The following is a 20,892-nucleotide window of genomic DNA, read 5'->3' as shown; positions in this document are numbered from 1 at the left end:
CACAGCAACTTAGGGAGTCTATTGTGCATAATTCAATGATGACGGTAAGAGCCAACCAATTGAATAGAAGGTCCCGAGATGCTGCACATGTGTTCTAAAATGTCAGTCAACAGGTTAAAAGCAAAAGAATGTCCAACCTTCGACACCAGAGGGAGGGGGTGCAGGTCGTAGTACGTGTTTCTTATAGGAACCTAAACCTGACATGAGCCATGATAGTAGTAAAGTAGTCTGCGTTTCTACTTTACCCTACAAAGGAACGAATTAAATCCACGGCTTGAAAAGTCAACTTCACAAAGGCAATGAATTAAAATTGATAACGTAAATGTTGCCACAATAATTTTGAAAAAAACAATCACTTCCTTGGTTTACCGGGCCAAGTCACTATAAATATTCATGCCCCTATGCACGTTCCTATCAAAACCGTTGACACAACGCTTTTCATCGGTGATTTCAATGCTACAGTTGTAAACATATTAAACGTAAACTTTTATGCGCTCTTGACAAATGTATTTTAAATATGACTCCCTGGCTTTGTTGCAGATGAAAAATCTGAAAAGCGCAGGTCCATTTCAGTGATGGTATCCATTACATTCCCACGTTTTAATCATTTATCTAAAGGGAAACGCTGAATCCAAAAGTGTCTCGACAGAATAAAGCCTGGGGGTTTTCCGGAGGAAATTTCATAAAAACATCAAGGCCGAATAAACTTCATTTGAAAATTATGAAAATTTTCGCTGTAAGAAAGAATTTCTCGAATGGAAAAGAGTATACTTGGTAGACACTGTAAAGTTGTATAGAAATGGCAGGTTATTGACATTTGCGAAAAAACAAAAAATAACATACTTTCGTATTTCGTTGATGATATTTCCTATAAGAAGAGGTTTCCACTTTTTATGTATGATTCTCCATAATAATCACTATACCAAAAAGTAGTCGTACATATACTCAGACTCGCAGAGCTTGTGAATTTAATATTAGTTCAGACAGAGAATGTAGATTTGTAACATTCACAAATATTTTATCTTACACAGAAATGAACGTCGCCGGAAAATTTATGGATATATATATATATATATATATATATATATATATATATATATATATATATATATATATATATATATATATAAAATCCGTGGCAAAACGCGTCCAACAGTTAGTCCCTTTTTGATACAAAGAAAGAAAAACAAAAAAACGGCTATCGTATACTGTTTTTAAGCTTTTGTTGAAGAAATGAAAAGTACATGTAAGTTCCTTTTTCATGTTTTTGCTTTTCTCTCCTGTGTACGTATAAACGAAACAGGGAGCCCTACTAATCCGTGGCAAAACGCGTCCAACAGTTATTCCTTTTTGATACAAAGAAAGAAAAACAAAAAAACGGCTATCATATACTGTTTTTAAGCTTTTGTTGAAGAAATGAAAAGTACATGTAAGTTCCTTTTTCATGTTTTTGCTTTTCTCTCCTGTATACGTATAAACGAAACAGGGAGCCCTACTTTCTACGAGTGGTCCAAGTGCGTCCATTCATTTTACGAATTTTACAACAAACGCAAGATTGATAGTTGCAGGGATATTTTAGCTTCTTTTTATAACGCGCGTTCTCATGGGGGCGTACTTATCAACTGAAGAGTTCGTTATATAACGTGGACTAGTTTGTTATTGTTCATAGTTGGTAGGTTCGTGCATAATTATTTATAGTTTTGATGTATTTCTTTTATAATAATGTTAAATTGCCATGGCAACCTTTCTTGGAAGCTCTGATTCAGTTATCGTACACGGCTACCTTTCGTTGCTTATATCAACAGTTGTCACACTCGACAGTGCAAACAATGAAATGTAGCTACTTTAAGTATCAATCAGTAAAATACAACTAAAGTATTGTTTCCTTGCTCTGGAATCATATTCTATTGGTCGTAATCCTGTAACTCAGAGCGAATTGCTTTTGGTACAATATTTCTGAATCAGTGGACCTGTTAAGTCATCGCACTCTTCACAATCACACAACAGCTGATGGAGGCTGAGTGATTCAGTCGAAATATTCTACCGAACGCAATTCGCTCTGAGTTACAGGAATTATGGCAAATAGAATCAGTAAAATTATTTAGGTTTGTGTTGATACCTTCCCGTTTATTTTGACTGCGGCCCTTTCCTTAATCTGACTTAAACTAAGTTACATGTTGCAAGATGGAAGAACCTGCGCAAAGTTTCCTGCCAAAAGCGATGCAGACAATCATAGGAAGTAGTGATTTTATTCGACACCGAACTTAGATTCGGTTCGGATTCGGGTTTGAGTTCGATGGACTGATCGTAACTTTACAATTCCAACTATATTTTCTACTATTTTTAGTCATTTAATGCCCTTTTTGTTATTAAGATATGATTAAACTATTGAGCATGGCTGCATATTAAGTATGTATTATACAGTATAAATATTGCCTGTATATCTTCATAAAAATGAAATTTTCGGAAGGTTGCCATGATAAAATCGACATTATTATAAAAGAAATGCATCGAAACTATAAATAATTATGCACAAACCTACCCACTATGAACAATAACAAACTGGTCCACGTTATATAACGAACTCTTGAGTTGATAAGTAAGCCCCCATGAGAACGCGTGTTATAATTAAAATATCTCTGCACTGTCAATTTTGCGTTATGTTTTAAAATTCGTAAAATGAATGGACGCACTTGGACCACTCTGTAGAAAGTAGGGCTCCCTGTTTCGTTAATACGTAAACAGGAGAGAAAAGCATAAACATGAAAAAGGAACTTACATGTACTTTTCACTTCTTCAACAAATGCCGAAAAACAGTATACGATAGCAGTTTTCTTGTTTTCATCTCTTTGTATCAAAAAGGAATAACTGTTGGACGCGTTTTGCCACGAATTCCTACTTTCTACAGAGTGGTCTAAGTGCGTCCATTCATTTTCCAAATTTTACAACAAAACGCAAAAATGACAGTTGCAGGATATTTTAGCTTCTTTTTATAATGCGCGTTCACTAGGATGTAGCAATATGGGCATGGGTATATGATAACATATCATAACATATCATAACATAACATAACATAACATATCATATCATATCATATCATATCATATCATATCATATTATATTATATTATATTATATTATATTATATTATATTATATTATATTATATTATATTATATTGTATTATATTATATTATATTATATTATATTATATTATATTATGTGATGTTTATTATATTTTATAATGTTATATCATATCTTATTACATTACATTACATTATATTATATTACAGCGATCTAATTGGTTGAGACGCGAAAAAAAAAACGTGGCTTGAGCTTGAGCAAAAATCTCGTTTTGTCGTTCCTCGCCAGAATTTCAATATACTGTGATGATATAATAGCGATAAATCACACCCAGCAACGGTATACCATTCGATTTTGACTGTTCGCTCGTGCATATGTGTCATGAACTGGTCAAAATCTCGTATATATTATATTATATTATATTATATTATATTACATACATTATATTACCTTATATTATATTATATTACATAATATTATATCATATTATATTATACTATATCATATACTATATCATATCATATCATATTATGTTATATTATATCAAATCAAAATTACGTTCTTAACATAGAGTTTTGATGCATTTTTTAATGCCGTACTCCTACTCATCGGCCACTGGGAGGCGACATTTGAAGTAATTTCGATGTATTCCAGAATAAAGTATGAAACCTCTTCCCGTGATTAATGAAAGCATACATATCTTATCCTCAAAGTAAGTTGAAATTGGCTGAAAGTGCAAAACAAGGGGCATACTCTTACATCATGATATTAATTATGATATTATATTATGATATCTCCGCATAGCAGTAACGGCCATCAAATGTATAAAAACAATCGAAAACCCCAAATTACTGAAAGATACTGCAATCAGTGTAACACCAACAGTATTGAAGATGAAACACATATTTTATTAGTCTGTCAGAAATACAAAGTCCAAAGAAAGAACTTTTCAGTAAAATCAGTTTCCCAAACGACGATACTGAAAATCAGCTTATTTCTCTAAAACAAGAGTTATCTTTTAATGAACTAGCAGATTATATTTTTACTTTATATAAAAAACGAAATACCTAGTTATATTTATTATTAGCTACTATTATTATACTGTCATACTTTATCTTTATTGAAGAAAATTTTAACATATTTTTGTATCACACTTTTATTGCCACAAATGTGATGTAAATCCTATATTTACAAGCAAGCAATAAAATTATTATTATTATTATTATTATTATTATTATTATTATAAATATCTAGTCAATATATTGTTATTATTCCAATTTAAATGTTAGCAATCCATAGCAATTAGTACATTTTGTAAAAGAGCCTAATCGACACATTAAGATGTCATGAACATTTGATTCTCTCATTTCTGGGTGAGTAGCTTTTATTAAATTTGGGTGCAATTTGTCAGTGACAAAATCTCTGCTCGTAATCTTTGCAATCAGGGCTTTGAATAATGGTAGGTGATCTAAAAGGTGGTTATCACTGGACTTCGCCGAGGGTGTGATAAAGTTTCATGCATTCATCAGCGACGTCTTTCTTCACCTTGGAGTCAGTACCGTAGACGGCGTGTTTGGTCATGTCAGGTGAGAAGAGACTGGCGGGCGGCGATCGGCCAAGAGACTCCGCCAAGCTTCGGGTTTGGAAAGGTCGATTGCCGCAACATAATCCAACGTATTCTATGCCGAGCTCTTTACAGTGCTTGCCAAAGTCACGTATTTCATCGCAAGAACACGATAAGACATCGTCATCTGTTGGAAACAGTCTCTTTCCTGTCAGATAAAACGAAATTGTTGGATAAAACTATTTTTCCCATGAAAAATTAAAAAAGGGGAAAAAAAGAGAAAAAATAAAGCCAGAAGCAGGTAAGCATACTATGGTGAATATTTGAGTCTCCTAAATTTGGCAAATCTGTTCTCCTTCACTCTTAATAGATTTATACCCATTGCCCTATGTAGAAGGTCATGTTAGCAATCAAAAACAAAAGGATTGGGTCAAACCATGGTTGTGACAGGGATAAACTGAATAACGCGTTTCCCACACCTTGCCTCATAGATAGATAACAGGCATATAATAGCTTTTGAAATACAGAGACTTTAACTAGGGTATTTTTAGTTTGAAACATTGTCTAATTAAGGTTATCCTGGACAACATGCAAATACGCTTTCGTCAGTACTATGTGGATTGTGAGCACAACTTAGTTGCAACAGTCACCTGTTAAGGTCGAATACTTCCAACTATTATGGCTCTAAATACGCATGTAATGCCAGCTTAGCGCATCAAAAAGTGCATCTGAAAGTTATCTGGTTACTTTTATTTTAGTGACGGAAGCGTCTTGCAGAGGAAAAAAAATTAAGTGACAGTATATCAATACCCACAATAAGTGTATGCAAAGAAGCTTTGATTTACAACATCGATTTGAACGATGTGGTCGAAAGTTAATGGTTAGTGATATAAATTTATGATATTTAAGGTATTGTTTAACAGTTGCAGTGGTATTAAGGACAACGTCATTAAGATAGTATGCACCTAAACATTGTACAAATAAACATCTGATCAAACTTTCCTCAGTGAATCTTTCAACCCTTCGCTTTCAGAATCAAAAATACGAATCAAATTTTCGTATAAAAAAAAAAAACAAATTATCCGGGATTTACCGATATTTGAAATTCAAAATGGCCACCATCCCTGTGTTAACTCTATCAAGAAAAACAGATTTTCGAAAAACTAAGACAGTGAACATTTTTCTTACCTCAAGATCTTTAAATTAGTCCATACAAGTGGTAGATCAGAAAAGAATTTCGAAATTTGAGAGTCCGAATATCTGTCCCCGAGGCACATTTTGGGCCTCGAAAGTGAAAGACTTGAACTTTTGCTCAAACTTTCCTTATTGAAACTTTCAGCCATTCTCTTACTAAATAAAGAATAAAAATTGGGGTGACGGTGCAAAATTTTATTGATATTTGAAATTCAAAATGGCCGACATCCCTATGTTAAGTCCATGGAGAAAAAATGATATTTTCTATTTTCGAAAAACTAAGTCGGTGAAAAGTTTTCTTACACCAAGAGCTTTGAAATGAACCCCCTACAAGTGGTATATAAGAAGAGAATAGTAAAAGTTTGAGAGTCTGAATATCTGTCCCCGAGGTACATTAAAGACAAGGAGCATTCCCTAACCACCTATCCATTTATTTACAGGTCGGAACTGTGTAGCATTACCTGTTTTAGGGTCGGTCATCAAGAAAAAATTTGGTTCTTCTTCTGTGGTTCTGTACGGCAATGGTACAGCAGCAAGGTGTCCCTGGAAAAGTTATGTGAAAAGTTTCAAAACCTGAAATAGAAAAGCATAGCCCTCTACAGATATAGAATATTGTACCTGGCTTTGTGATTGTTCAATGGCTGGGGATTGTCGATTCGAGACTATCGATAAAGGTCACTGACAAAAGAATGCTGACATATGGCATATGAATCGGACAGCGAGAACAACTGATCATTACTTAAAATTTGTGTTGATCTGAATCTGATTCACATAAGTTAATGCTTTTGCACGTAGAATCTCATTGATAATTAGTGTACAACCCTTTTGAAGACAGCAAGATTAACTAGACATGAAGAAGGGCTAGAATTATTTTACCAAGGTAAATTTGTCACATTTGATGTGTTTGAAAAAAGGGTTTGTCCAATGCAATCAGCTGACAATTACATCGACTTTGATATATACATGTACTGCATTTAATTTCGAATATAATACTTAATCTTAACGTAGTATGCGCCTCAAAAATAAAAAACAAACTTTTTCTCAAACTTTCCTTGAGGAATCTTTCGATCATTCTCTTTCGAGGTCACAGTGCAAGTTTTGCTACTAGGAAAACAAATTACCAAAGATTTACAGATATTTTAAATTCAAAATGGCCGCCATCCCTGTGTTTTTATTCTATGGGGAAAATAAAATTTTCAATTTTCGAAAAACTAAGACAATAGAAATTTTCCTTGCACCAATAGCTTCAAAACGAACCCCCCTAAAGTTGTAGAACTGAAAAGAATTGTAAAAGTTTGAGAGTCTGATTATCTGTCCACGGGATTTTTTCTACCTCAAATTGGTTTGATTTGTTTTCAATTGGTATAGTATGTCGAGCAAAAAACTATCAATCGAAAATGTTGTTCATAAAAGAATGATCTGAGTACAACGGATGTATTTTTTACACAGACAGACTACAGACATAATTACTTTACCGTACTTTACACGCTTTCCTGATTTCTTCCATTAAGGGCATCATAGTGGCAGGTCCACGACCACAATTCAAACCCACAACATCAGCACCAGCTTCTTCCAACTTCTTACAAGCCTCTGTTAAAGGCACCATATCAGCCGTGATTGCTTGGCCATTTTTGGTTGACACGACGAATGGCACCAATGTTATGACTGCTGGTAGACCTATGAAATACACATTGTATGCATTTTGTACATTGTAGTCCCAAGATTATAAATATCTATTCAGTTCCTCTTGATACACTTAGTTTGAGTTAACCAATAGTTTGCAGAATCCTAGTTTATATCTTATGAAGGGTTATATTATACTTAATCACAGTTTGACACGAATTATTCATTTCAAGCTCATTCAGTTCTTTATCAAATAAACTTAACGCAAATAATCATTCCCTACCCTTGCCATATTCCTTGATTGCTTTGAGAGCCAGCATGGCTTCGCCGAAGTGTGTGTAGGTTTCAGCTAGGATGAAATCAGCGCCCTCGACGACGGACCATTCGATCATTTCCTATCAAATATTGTTGGAAAGGTCAAGGTTCACAGCGTATGCATACCTTCAATGGTGTACAGAATGCATGAAATGTTCACAAGTTTTATTGAAATTCAGAAGTTAACCATTCACCGTTGCGTAATTTTCCTTACACCTGACCTTTGACCTTGCTAACTCAAGTGAACAATTATAGATGGAATTGAAAACAATCAGCAAAATTACTCATAGGAACCTGTTAAAATTTACCAGCTCGAAGCGAACGAAAATGACATGAGCAACCATTTTCCTTTTATTCAGAATTTCCCTTTCATTTTCATTAATTTTCCTGGAATTTTTCCTAAAACAGACAGAAAGTAATGTCACCGATAACATAATGCCTATAAATTATAATTCTTAAATATCAATGTAATAATCACTTGTTTACATGAAGCCAGTAGGCAATTACGAGGCAAGGAAAACAGAAAGGATAACAAGTTTTGAGATTCCATATCACCTTCCTTTGAACTGCTTTATCGCAATTTCAAAGAGACATTATATCATATGTTTCTATTTAATTGCTATGGAAACATCGCTTCAACACAAAGTACCATGAATTGCGAACTGGTCATAAAATGAACTTCATCAAACTGAAAACAAACCGTGAACATGTTCATTGTTTCATTCTTTCTTTTCTCATTATCTGGCCGATAGACGTTCGTGTTGCAAATATTGCCAGCCATGAGTGTACCTGTTTCATCAGCAACTTCCCGAGCCATTTTTAACGCTGTCCGGTTCATCCTTTCCAAAGAATCTTCCTTGCCGATGAAGCGGGTTTTCTCACGTGTTGCATTGTACTAGAGAGGAGAAACTTACAGAATGCCGATAGTGAAGAGTACTGTACAGCCTTCATACTCTTAACTAGATTCCATGCTGACAGTGCGCAGTAATCAGCTAGACATAGCCGTTGGCTAAATTACAAAGGAGAAAGTGATACGGGGTTTCCGTCAAGCGCGGCTAAAAATCACTTGGGATGTAATATTTTGTCAGTGTCCTAATATATTCATGGTATTTTACGTCACTTTACTTTTTCATTGTTATGTGTCCTGGGGGATTTAGTCAAGAAAGAAATATCCTGTCACAATCTGACAGATAAAATAGTAGTGTATGTATCGAACCACGCGTAACAGTGTGGCAGACGACAAAATGTAGTCATCAGAGGCGGCTAATATTTTACACGTAAAAACTGATATCTATGTGGTATTGGTTAAAAATATAATAGAACTGACTGAGAATAATGAAAACGACAAAAACTAAAGAGAAGTTTTAAAAACAATTTCCTGAAGTGAAGGCATAATGCTGTATATAAAGTCTTCGGGAGGGGAGGTAAAATTGCGTCGTTCGAACTTATTATGGACTCCCTAGAATATCGTCAATCACCACAATAACAAACCTTCGGGGGATTTCGCGTCATAATCAGAAACGATCGTAAAACTTCGGGATGTGAAAAATACGCTCGGGAAATGACATGTTTTTATCGATATCTCGCGATCCGCGCGGAGTCGCCACGTCAAATATCGACTGTTGGCATTAAAAATATGTGTTTTAAAAATGTTACCAAGTGGGAGTGCCTCTTTAAGAAATACAGCAAAAGATCAAATTCAAGAGTATTACCTATTTTTCATATAGGTTATTTCACAGTGAAATGCATCAAATTCTCAAGTTAACTTCCTAGAATACGCCTCAGGGAGACAGATATTCATACTCTCAAAATTTTAAAATACACTTTTAGTCTACTACTTGTAGAGGCTCGTTCTGAAGATCATCTGGTAAATGAAGTTTTCACTGGCTTATCGTGTTACATTTACTCATAGCATATTTTTGATGTGTGTACCAAAGTGTGTTATTTCGTAACTAGGCCGTCTCGACCCAATCTCACCTTTCACCTTTCCCGCCATGTTTATCACTCACGTTCTCCAGCCTTTAAGACCTGTGATGCAATTATCAATTGTGACTTGGACACTAGTCAGCGTCACCTATTACAGGAGATAATATCTGTAATGAATATTAAAGCGACGAGCGAAGCAAACTTAAGGTAGTTTTGTGAAGTGCGTATGTAGGCGCAAAATTGTGGTTGTACCGTTGCATTTGCCAAGTTGGTGTCTCTACATAGAATAAAGACATTCATGAGTCATCTAAACATATTCAGACTTCCATTGTTCGCTTATTTAAAGTAGCATGACACAATTCATAACTACAGTCAGCGCGATGCAAACATTACATGTCAAATAGTCAATTCTGGTCTGAAACGATTACAGCAGTGTTTGAAGGCAAATTCAGGAGAAAGTTCAGCAAGGAATTCATGACGTATACTACTCTAAGTAAGTAAGCGAGAAATGAATACCACCAACCCATGTATCGAAGTTGTCAGCTAGCTCGGGCTGTTGTATGAGGCTGGGGCTTGACTTTAAAAAGCGGACAGCTCGCGACGCGTGTGACGTAGTGTCACCAGATGCATATATTTGCATGGTTTCAAAGAAGTAGAGTTGAGTCGACTCTACAACTGCTCTCTCTCTCTCTCTCATTCATTAGCGTATATTCATATATACAAATGCGATGCATGCATGGATAGGTTATGGTTAGATAGATGGCGAAATCATGTGTTTCAGCCGGTCTATCAAAGGAGGATACACCATCCGATAGATCGACTATAGATGAGCTACTTTCTATAATGCTTTGTGTGACACAAACTAGTTGATATTGTATTGACATCAGGCTATACTTGGAACTCAGTCTAAATATAAATAAGCTTTTCGAATACCAAGTGTCTTTCTGAAGATCATACATAAAATGATTGAAATGTGGTCTATTTACCGAACGGTGTATCCGCTGTGTTCTTCCGCAAAGTCGGACTATTTGAAAGTGTTATGAATATATTAATCGCATTTTTGTCCTGAGGTTGTATTTAATTTGAAGACACAGTCTGGCCAGCCAGAATAGATTCTCGGTTCGAAGTAGGGTATCCAGAGTTTGTTAGGCACCTGTAGGTATATATTTCTAGCTATCTTCTCCTTCTGGAACTTTCACAGAGAAAACATATAAATTTTGCTTGTCCCATCAATTTCAGTCTGTCAAAACGTGTACGCGTTGTCGGAATCAAGATGCTACACCCATTTTCACTGGCCCTTTGTGCGAAATGTCATACACAATGATAGTAAGGTCACATTCGCGGGTCCTTGACCTTTTGACCCTGTAACGAGGTTATCGTGTTTGACCCTTAAGTTATCAGGGTAATGCCTCATGTGATCTCAAAGCTTTGATTCAAAATCACGCATCGGTAACTTCGAAAAGGTCAGATTTTTAGAGACATTTCTTGTAAACATATTTTAGTTTTATGAGTAAATTTTGCAAGAAGGTTTGATCATACAACATCAATCAAATGCAATGCAAAGACCAAAAGGGTATTGACTTGCAAAAGATTGTCATGTGCAAGCGCATCGTGTAATCGTGTGCAGTAAAATTCGTGAGTGGTGTATCTACTGTGCTTGTAACTACAGGTTGGACAAAAGTGCCTACGTATATGCTGTCGACGGGGGCTAAACTTTGGACGAAAGTTGGTACATATGAGGCAGACGTCATTAATCATTGCATATGTGCCAATTTAGCTTAAAATGTCAGTCAACAGGTCAAAAGCAAAAGAATGTCCTACCTTCGACACCAGAGGGGGATGTAGATAGCAGTACTTGTTTCTTATAGGAACCTACCTGAGATGAGCTATGCCAGTTTGTACAGTAGTCTGCGTTATTACGTTTGTCCTACCACGGAACGAATAAAATCCGCGGTCATGTGAAGTCGACTTTCTTGTAAACTTGTTTCTTGTAAACACATTTTGGTTTTATGTGTAAATTATGCAAGGTTTTATCATACAGCATCAATCAAATGCAATGCAATGTCCAAAAGGGTATTGACTTGCGAAAGATTGTCAGTAACTACATGTTTGACAAAAGTGCCCGCGTATATGCTGTCGACGGGCGCTAAACCTTGGACAAAAGTTAGTATACATATGATGCAGACGTCATTAACCATTGCATATGTGCCAATATAGCTTAAAATGTCAGTCAACAGGTCAAAAGCAAAAGAACGTCCAACCTTTGACAGCAGAGGGGGATGCAGATCGCAGTACTTGTTTTTTATAGGAACCTACCTAAGATGAGCTCAGTCGACTTCACATCATGCTGTGAGAATTTCCATTGTAAAATAGAATGTGAAATAGATGAAAATAGTTCCTCAATTTCTCGCTCGCATAGAAAAAGAATATACTCTGTAGACGCTGTAACGTTGTATAAAAAGGGCTGGTTATTGACATTTGAGAACATCAATAACATACTTTCGTATTTTATTGATGATTATTCCTATAATCAAAGGTTTCCCCTTTGTATTAAAGATTATTATAAGCAAAGTAAGAAGAAGTTGTACATGTACAGAGACTTTGTGAATTAATATCGGTTCAGATGGAGAATATAGATTTGTAACATTCACAAATATTTGATCTTACACAGATATTGACGTCACCCGAAAATTTGTGATATATACAAGTATGGAGAGTATCCCCATGAGACAACACAGATTATTTCCTAAACTCCCGATCATGGAAAGTTTGAAATTTGAAAGTTTCCTATGATCCACAAAATGGCTTCTTTAAAAAAATTGACTGGCTTCCGGGACATCGTAAATTAGCCAAACTGGCATGTATAGCCTTAGTTTCAAACATACTGTGTCAATCCATCGTAAATCACAAAGGATAATTTCGCTTCAGACGACACATACACAAAAGATGCGACAACGTAAGAATACGTATTTCAAGCACAATAGATACACCACTCACGAATTTTACTGCACACGAAACACATGATAAATGTGCTATATATTGAAAACATTGTCGTTCCTCCTCACGTCCAATTTGGTATTTATTGGATGTTTGCTACACGTCACAAGTCTTCACGTCAAGCCCTGCACTCCCCGATGACCATTTGCCGTCAATTCTTTGTACTCTAAGAAAACGATGGTTTGCAACCGCGCAGTTACTATACCATTTCAATTACTTTCACTTCTACCGCAATCAGTTCATTTACATTAAGTCGCTTTCAGTGTTTTTACGAGCGAGGCGTTCTGACGCCGCTATTCTAATAGTTCGCATTCTATGCGTTATTTTTATCACATTAAGATTTCCTCCTCGTGTCATTTATGATAGCCGAGGCGTAAGCGGTCGATCTTCTAATATTACTCACCGCCTCCCCGACATTCGACGAGATATTCGGATCAAGCGTACCTCTGGATTACAAACAGCTTAGGGACGGACCATTAGATCTTGGGAGGGGGGTGGTCAAAAACAGGGGAAAAAAATTTCAGAGCAGAAAGTTAGGAAAAAAAATCTTCAAACTAGTTTGCAAAATAAAAATAAATAAATAAGAAGACAAAGGCGTAAAAAAAATCTGCAAAAGTCTTTAAAATTTTGAATTTTTTTAGATTTTACCGACAGAAAGCAACTTTTGTATTTTTAGTACATCCTCCCGGCACATTTTTAATTTTAATTTATACATTTAGAGTGACTGTATCCCTTATACTGGAATTTGTGATTATCTTATCTTTTCGGGACTTTTGTATTCTGATCACTTGAACATTATGAAATTATAGAGCCTGTTTTCTACTTGTTTCCTGCGTTCAACCCAAGCGGGTACACTAGGTAAAACATTGAAACTATGGTATGGTTGTCAAGACAGAAAGTTGTATTTGCCTTTTAAGATCAAGGTAAACAGATGCAGGCCACATCAGTTTCATTTTTTTCACAGCATTTTATTGCAATGATGAATGCAAGAATGGTGTGAACAAGTAGAAGAACGTAATAATGATAAAACAACATATCAAGTCATTATGTATTATTTTGCTTTTAAAAAGGCATTTTCAATTCTTTTTTCTCAAAAAACAGCCTCAAAAAACAACAGCAACACATGTTTTAACATTCAACAATACACTACGTAGAATGCCATCTATCCAACAAATCCCAACACAAAAACACACAAAAGGGTTGAACTTTGAAAGTTTCTCGATAGCAAATACTGAATAAATCTGCATGAATAATCGTTTTTGTGTAGCAAATTTCAAAGAAATTGGACAAGCCCTTTCAGAGAATACAGATTTTTTGACCATGAATGGCATAAATTGCCCTAAAATTAAAAAGACAAATATTGAAATTTCAACACATCTATACACATCCAATCAATTTGGACATGCTGCTACAGAGAAATAGATGTTTTGATCAAAAAAGGGCAACAATTGCTCTAAAAACACAAATATGCAAATTTAACTATATTATTTAGCTTATTTTAGCTTCTCAGCTTGTCAAAATCAATTGTAAATCATGAGATATGCATGATGTTTGGTGGGGTGAATGTAGGCATTTCACCACGCAGTAGAAAGGGAAGCCAGGAAACCAAAATAGTCAATTTTCAAAACTATAGGAAGCTACTGAGGAGCAAGAAGACCATGTTTCAGGGGAAGATGTGTAATCCGAAAAAAATGCTCCCAAAGTGCCACCAAATAACACCATTTTTATCTCTATTTTTCAAAAGCTCCAACAGCAGGAGGGGGGACACCCCCCTCCTGACCTCCCCCCCCCGCAAAAATACTCCCCAAGTGCCACCAAATAACACCATTTTAATCTCTATTTTCAAAAGCTCCAACCTCCCCCCCTCCCCCCCCCCCCCCCATGACCGCTTGCATGGCCACTTGTGGTGCTTTGCACCATATCTTTGCCCTCTTTATCTTCAGACAGCGACGAACTAAAAAAAATTATAAATCTGAAAATTTACTCAGAAAAAAAAATTTGCACAGCTAATCTCATTTGAAAAAAAAATTTCAGAAATTTACAATAGTAAAAAAAAAAATTCACAATTTCATTGTGACCACCCCCATCCCAAGGTCTAATGGTCCATCCCTTAGCTATAGCGTGTCGTTTGTACGAAAAATTGCAATGTCTAAATGATAAGGATATAGTCCAATCTGTTTTAATGTACAAAAACTGAACTTAGCGATCTAGATGAACCTCCTGCTCTGAGATCAATAAGAATCACGATCATAAAATGCAAGGTAAAAGATGGGATAGTCGTTTAAAGATTTTGATGTTAAGGACCATAAAGACGTTAAACGTGTGAAGAGTGCCTTTAAACAAACAGTTGATACTGATCGATTTCCTCCTGGTGGCAAAGTTCCTTTACGAGATCGCCGCTTATTTCTCAAGAGGCAACGAAATACTTTGGAAAAGAATAGTTTTTTGATATGAGCCAAATTTGATTTTTGAATTTCACCGAAATGTTGATTCACTACAGATGGTAGTCTATGAGGAAATTATGAATAATTTTTATCAATACAAAAATAGGTAAATATGTATTTATGTGTGCTTGATTATGGATATTAATGTACTTGATTGGACTGGGGTAGTTACAAGTGGATAAGTGTGCAAGAAACCGGATTTTCGTTTTCCATGTATAGTGGATGAACATCTTCGGTGAAATTCCAAAATTAAATTTCTTGTAAACATGTGCACATGTAAGTACCCTCTTCTAAACAAGTAAAGTTATGGAAATTATCTAGAGTCCATAAATGCACAGATATTGTTAGCTTTATTTTGGGAAAAAAAGTATTCACAGTACTGTCACAGATTCCAATGTTAGTATCAAATCAAATTTCTTGTACACATATACACTTGTAAACACCACAGTGTTTATCAACTACATTTACATCAATTATCGAACGTTTATAGATGAGCAGATATTCCTAGTTTTATATTGGAAAATGTGTTCATAGTTTTCTCATAGATTAAAACGAACAGAGAATCAACAATATAGAGGTTTAGTTACACGTAATTACGTGTACGTCTCCGACGGCGCGTGATGACGTACGTGTATCTGTGCGCACGTGTGAATTTTTAGTTTAGTTATGCGTTCCCGATAGTTTTGCTGTATTTTTCTCAGAAACACGCTAAATTTGTGTAAGTTTTAAGAAACGTTAATTTGTCAACGAGAGTAATATTCTAGTTTATGTGGTTTATCGAGATCTCTGTGGCGGCGTTAGATTAAGTGGAATGAGACCAGAACATTTTATTCACGTCAGGAAATCATAGCAAGTACTTCTTGTGCTGGTGCAAACTCTTCAAAATATTATGATTACAAAGATGTTTGCCAATTTGCAATAATACTTTACAAGGTTTCTTGTCTAAATTAGCAGAAATCATCAAGAATATTTAAAAAATACTACACGTAATCACGACTACGTGTAGAAGTGTCATCTGACGTTCTGAACGTCTGTTCTACACGTAGGCGACGTCTGGTTGTCACGTGATAAAGACACTACGCGTATTAATCGAACGTAATTACGTGTAACTAAACCTCTCTATTATCAATGAAATCTAACAATCAATTGTTTTGTAATTGCCCACATGTACTCTTTACCTTCCACTTCAAGCAAAGTACATTTAAATGAATTATCAAACACATATAAATGTAGAGATATAGCTTGTTTTTATGGGGAAATGTTAATAGTTTGCCCAATAGACTCGCATGTATTATGATTTGATATTTTTAGATAAAGCATTATATTGGCCACAGTTTGCCTTACTTTGAGGGGGACTTCAAAATTATGGCAAATCAATACGGGAATTTGAACGCATTGTGAGTTTGTTAGGGGGTATTTGTAAACATTTCAGAACATTTTTCGGAATCCCCCTCCTCCAGAGGTGTAGTACTCATTAGCTGGGAAACCATGCTCTCCTATATCCTGCCAGCTTTGGAACTCTGATCACTTTTATTTACATACCCCAGATACTATATAGAGTAATAGCGACACTTTAGTCGTTATGAGATATAGATTGAGACAGAAAATAGTCACACGTATTTGATTTTAACATAGTTCGGACAGGTACTTGATGCACTTGTATATATTTATTTCAAATGAAAGAGGAAAGCGCGCTTCCGTCATTACTATCCCTTAGGGGTTCTGTTAATTGTCACCCACATCCCTACCGTTATTATATTAATAATCGTCTCATTTTATGAACGACGACAGAAGAGTCCCTTTAAACGATAGTAAATGTATATGGGCCCTTTTGTTTAAAATGAAGGACAAGAGCATGGCGCCTGTATACGAAGTGGTGAACAATGCTTTTGTTGAAATTAAACAACGAATTAAATGGCTACAATGTGATCGGCTATAGTCATCAATCAAGCACAGTGATTGGCAGTGTCGATGCATTGAGAGAAAAAAAGACCTTGAAAGAGAAATGACGATATACCCTGTCGTGTACTTTATCTGATCAAGCCATTACCGCAGATATATAAAAAAATACTGTACCATTATCCTAAATGGCACATTAAAATTTACAAAGTCAAACGGATGTATGAACAATATTGTGTGACCTTATCCTAAGATATTCAATTATATTTTATGTGCTTCGTACTGTCGGTATCGCCCATCGTTTTGAGTGAATTGCATCGTGAAAATTTTGTTATATGGCTAAAGCAAACTGCAATCTTTTCCTCAAATTAGACCATCTCTTTGGATTAAAAAACTCAAATTGCAAAAAAATTAGTTGTGTGGTATGCTTGTGTAATAATTTATGATTGCAGCAAAAAATCCGTAATTGATGTCAGATGAAGGGTAACTGGGGACGGCCTCCTCTGGTTCACAATACTGGATAGCGTATTTGTTTTACCGACTCCCATAGCTGTGTCACTCACAATTTTCTAATCCAGTCAAAAGATAAAATACTGCATATCCGATGAAGAATCGCTGCATGGTAGGTCCAGCTGAGTTCTTGTACATATTTGTAATCTAAACAGATAGCAATTGCAAACGTTATTATTGTGAAAGTGACATTTTGTAACAGATTTTACGTGATTTTGTATTATTTTGAGATGTTCAGGTGTACCATTTGATATAATTGTGTGTTTTTAGTGTTTTTGCGTTTCACGGTATTCATTAAGGACTTTCTCGGTGATTTCATTTAACCAATACAAGCTTACTTTAGATCGCGTAAAAGGGAAGCGTTCAATTAAAGTTGATGGCAGAAACACAAAGCATTATTGCTTAGTTTTCTTATCTTCGAACCGTGATCTCATATTGATCAGTGAAAGATGAAAATTCAGGTAACACTAGCAAGAATGCTATTCTGCTTTGAATCAGTCCCACACGCCTTTTACCATGTTAAAAATTAAGCTCAAATGGTGTCTAAAGTTATCGCAATTTAAGAACACGTTGTCGCCATATTACAAATATTGATGCAGGTAATTATTCAGATTATGCATCGTGATTCTTAATGAAAAACAAGGATTATTTTAATTAGTAAAATGACACCACTTCAATATTTTTCAAATACTTTACCGATGAATAAGCCTTGAGGTCCTGATTATTAAACCTTGCAATGTTTGATCATCAGGCGAAGTCAGACAACACTCTCTCTCAGAAATGATCTACTTCAAAAATCATACACTGCAAGATCCGAGGTTCAAACTTTTTATAGACTTCCGTCTCGAAATTGCATTAGATGTCAAAAATTTCAGGTATGTTACAGAGAAAAACAAATTAAAACTACTGTTAGAATTATGTGGTTCATTGTATAGTACGAATCATAAAAACGCATCTTAACCTGATAATGAAAATACTTCAAAGGAGCAAAGCACCATACAGGATCACCGAAACATCTTTCAAAAATCAGTATCTTTATTGAGTTTCCATCAAATTATGTACAGCCTCATGTCATTACGTCCTAGTGTTTTAAAATAAATTCGGCGTAGAAGAATACAAAGTAACCTGCCACAAGATATTGCGCAATTCAAAAGGTATTTGCAGTGTGTGGTGGTGGTAATTTGTGGAGCAGTGATTTCAAATCTTTGAAACCATATTTAGTTTTTTCTTCAAAATTCATTCCTGTCAAATGAGATTTTAGGACATTGACACAGCGTAATAAATATACAATAATTTTGCGGATGATAGCTTTGATCAGATTAAAGTACAGAAACTACGTAACTCATGCTTTTGCATTGTTTTCACCGTCTTTTAATCTGAGTGCATCAACATAGCTAACTGTACTCCTTAATCGATGACTTTAGTGATCATGTGATAGGTATTTTTATTCGTTATTAATTTCAACACTCCATTGTTTACAACTTCCTGTGTAGACGCCAAGCACTTGTTCTTCATTTTAAATTATTGCGTTTATAATAAGTAACATAGTTAAAGGGGGACTCTTTTGTCGTCGTTAATGAAACGAGACGATCATTAATTTAATAATGGCAAGGATGATGTGGGTGAAAATTAACATAACCCCTGAGGGACTGAGCTGATAGAAGCTCGTCACAAATGAATGCACCCAAGAGCGATATGAATCCCTTCGATCTTTGTTGCAATCGTAATATGCGCGACTGTTGTTTTTGGCTCTGTCGTCATCTCATAATTAAGAGAAGAATTAAAACAATATTTCTTGATGCTACGCCATTTTCCTATATGATGTTGCCATTTCTCCCTCACTGGCCTACAACTTTACTTCAGCTATGGCGTTTCGTTTGTGTGGCGGCTATTACGTTCTGTATATTACAATACATTCACAAATAAATACATTTAGTGCAAACTCCCTAGTAGGTTAGCTCAACATTTGCACTTTTATACTCGTGTTGACGAAGGTATGGGTTTAATTTGGAAGCAGTGTCCCGTATCACATTGCAAACATTCAGGTAGATAGGTTAAATATAAAAAATGTAATCACTTTTTAGACATTTCTGGAAAAGCAACTATATCGTTGCTAAAATAGCTGATTCTGGTAATTATCCAGCTGGAATCCGACTAAAGTCTTCCACATCTATGCACATATATTCAACACAAGTTCTTTACTAATATATTGTGCATAAACATGTTTCTCAAGTGATATTTATTTATGTACTTTGAGGTCATGAGAATACAAACAAGATTGATTCAATTTTCAAAAGTATTATGCGTATTTCCCTGAAGGATAGTTTCCCATCTAGGGAATTGTACGGCCTTCCTATGAGAGTTTGTGTGCGTTGGCCTATATCAACTCACACACAAAGTAATAGGATATCAAGTAAAATCATAGTAGATAACTTGCATCAGCGAGAGTGTAACACAATGAAAGCAAAACTGTGGTTCCATCAAACAAAATAGTATTTATCAAATTTTAACACCAACTAAGAATGGCATGGTAGGTCCAAAGATATAAGAGAGAGTGTGGGGCTAAGAATATTTTAAATTCATCTGTCTGATGATTGCAGGATGCGTGAAACTTAAGTAACAGATATTATTACTTTGTACTTGCAGTACTTTGTATAATAGATAGATAGATAGATAGATAGATAGATAGATAGATAGATAGATAGATAGATAGATAGATAGATAGATAGATAGATAGATAGATAGTACACAGAGCTCGGTTCCAAAAGCTGGGCGTTATAGATAATAATTCAAATTTATATATTTATTTGTAGTATGAAGAAAATATGATATATATATATATATATATATATATATATATATATATATATATATATATATATATATATATATATATATATACACACACACACAAGAAATCTTGTGTGGTTTGGCACAGAATAGTATAATGAATAATATGAAAGCAAGAATTGAGTACACAGACTGTCGAGTTCCATGTACTCGCGGTTATATCGAATGGATCAGTCCCATGGTGTTCAATTAACTTAAATGAATTAACTTAAATCAATGAATACAACTTATGTGTCATGTTGGAGAGTGCATTTCCGCAGTTCGTCATCGGTTGGAAGTTCGACCGGTAAAATTTGTTCTTTCTCGTGTCTACATTTAATGATTAATTCAGAAAGTTTGTTTAACAACTTTGATTGGTCAGCATCAAGTGTCGGCAATTTCTTTGTTAAATTGCTGTGACTTTCATCTTCTTAATGATGTGTATTTCCGCACAAGACAATTTACGACAACTATAAATTAAAATAGGTTGTAAAATATATATAGTCTGT

At 35.1% G+C, this 20,892-nt stretch overlaps 1 protein-coding gene across 2 annotated transcripts; it reads right to left on the bottom strand.

Moving 5' to 3' along the window:
• Window positions 1–4,385: 4,385 nt before the first annotated feature.
• On the bottom strand, window positions 4,386–8,991 carry LOC139142405 (betaine--homocysteine S-methyltransferase 1-like). Of its 2 annotated transcripts, none has more exons than XM_070712327.1 (5): window positions 8,479–8,991; window positions 7,747–7,858; window positions 7,321–7,517; window positions 6,302–6,383; window positions 4,386–4,854 (listed from the first exon to the last, which is right to left on the bottom strand). In XM_070712327.1, the coding sequence occupies exons 1-5, from the start codon at window positions 8,614–8,616 to the stop codon at window positions 4,565–4,567; spliced, it is 819 nt and encodes a 272-aa protein (XP_070568428.1). In that variant the 5' UTR covers window positions 8,617–8,991; the 3' UTR covers window positions 4,386–4,564. The 2 variants fall into 2 exon arrangements, with proteins under 2 accessions (XP_070568428.1, XP_070568429.1); XM_070712328.1 differs by having other exon boundaries at window positions 8,568–8,991.
• Between the last annotated feature and the right edge of the window lie 11,901 nt (window positions 8,992–20,892).

This window comes from Ptychodera flava, chromosome 10, assembly GCF_041260155.1.
Source record: "Ptychodera flava strain L36383 chromosome 10, AS_Pfla_20210202, whole genome shotgun sequence".
Classification (NCBI taxonomy): Eukaryota; Metazoa; Hemichordata; class Enteropneusta; family Ptychoderidae; genus Ptychodera; species Ptychodera flava.
The sequence above is the reverse complement of the archived record's forward strand: the minus strand, read 5'-3'. Positions and strand labels throughout refer to the sequence as shown.

Bases quoted from the DNA above. Each gene is read 5' to 3' on its own strand.
- LOC139142405 (XM_070712327.1), bottom strand. From the start codon at position 8,616: ATGAACCGGACAGCGTTAAAAATGGCTCGGGAAGTTGCTGATGAAACA. The intron at 7,859-8,478 runs GTTTGTTTTCAG...AATATTTGATAG, and splicing joins AAACAATGAACATGTTCACG to GAAATGATCGAATGGTCCGT. The intron at 6,384-7,320 runs GTACGGTAAAGT...TAACTTTTCCAG, and splicing joins AAATCAGGAAAGCGTGTAAA to GGACACCTTGCTGCTGTACC.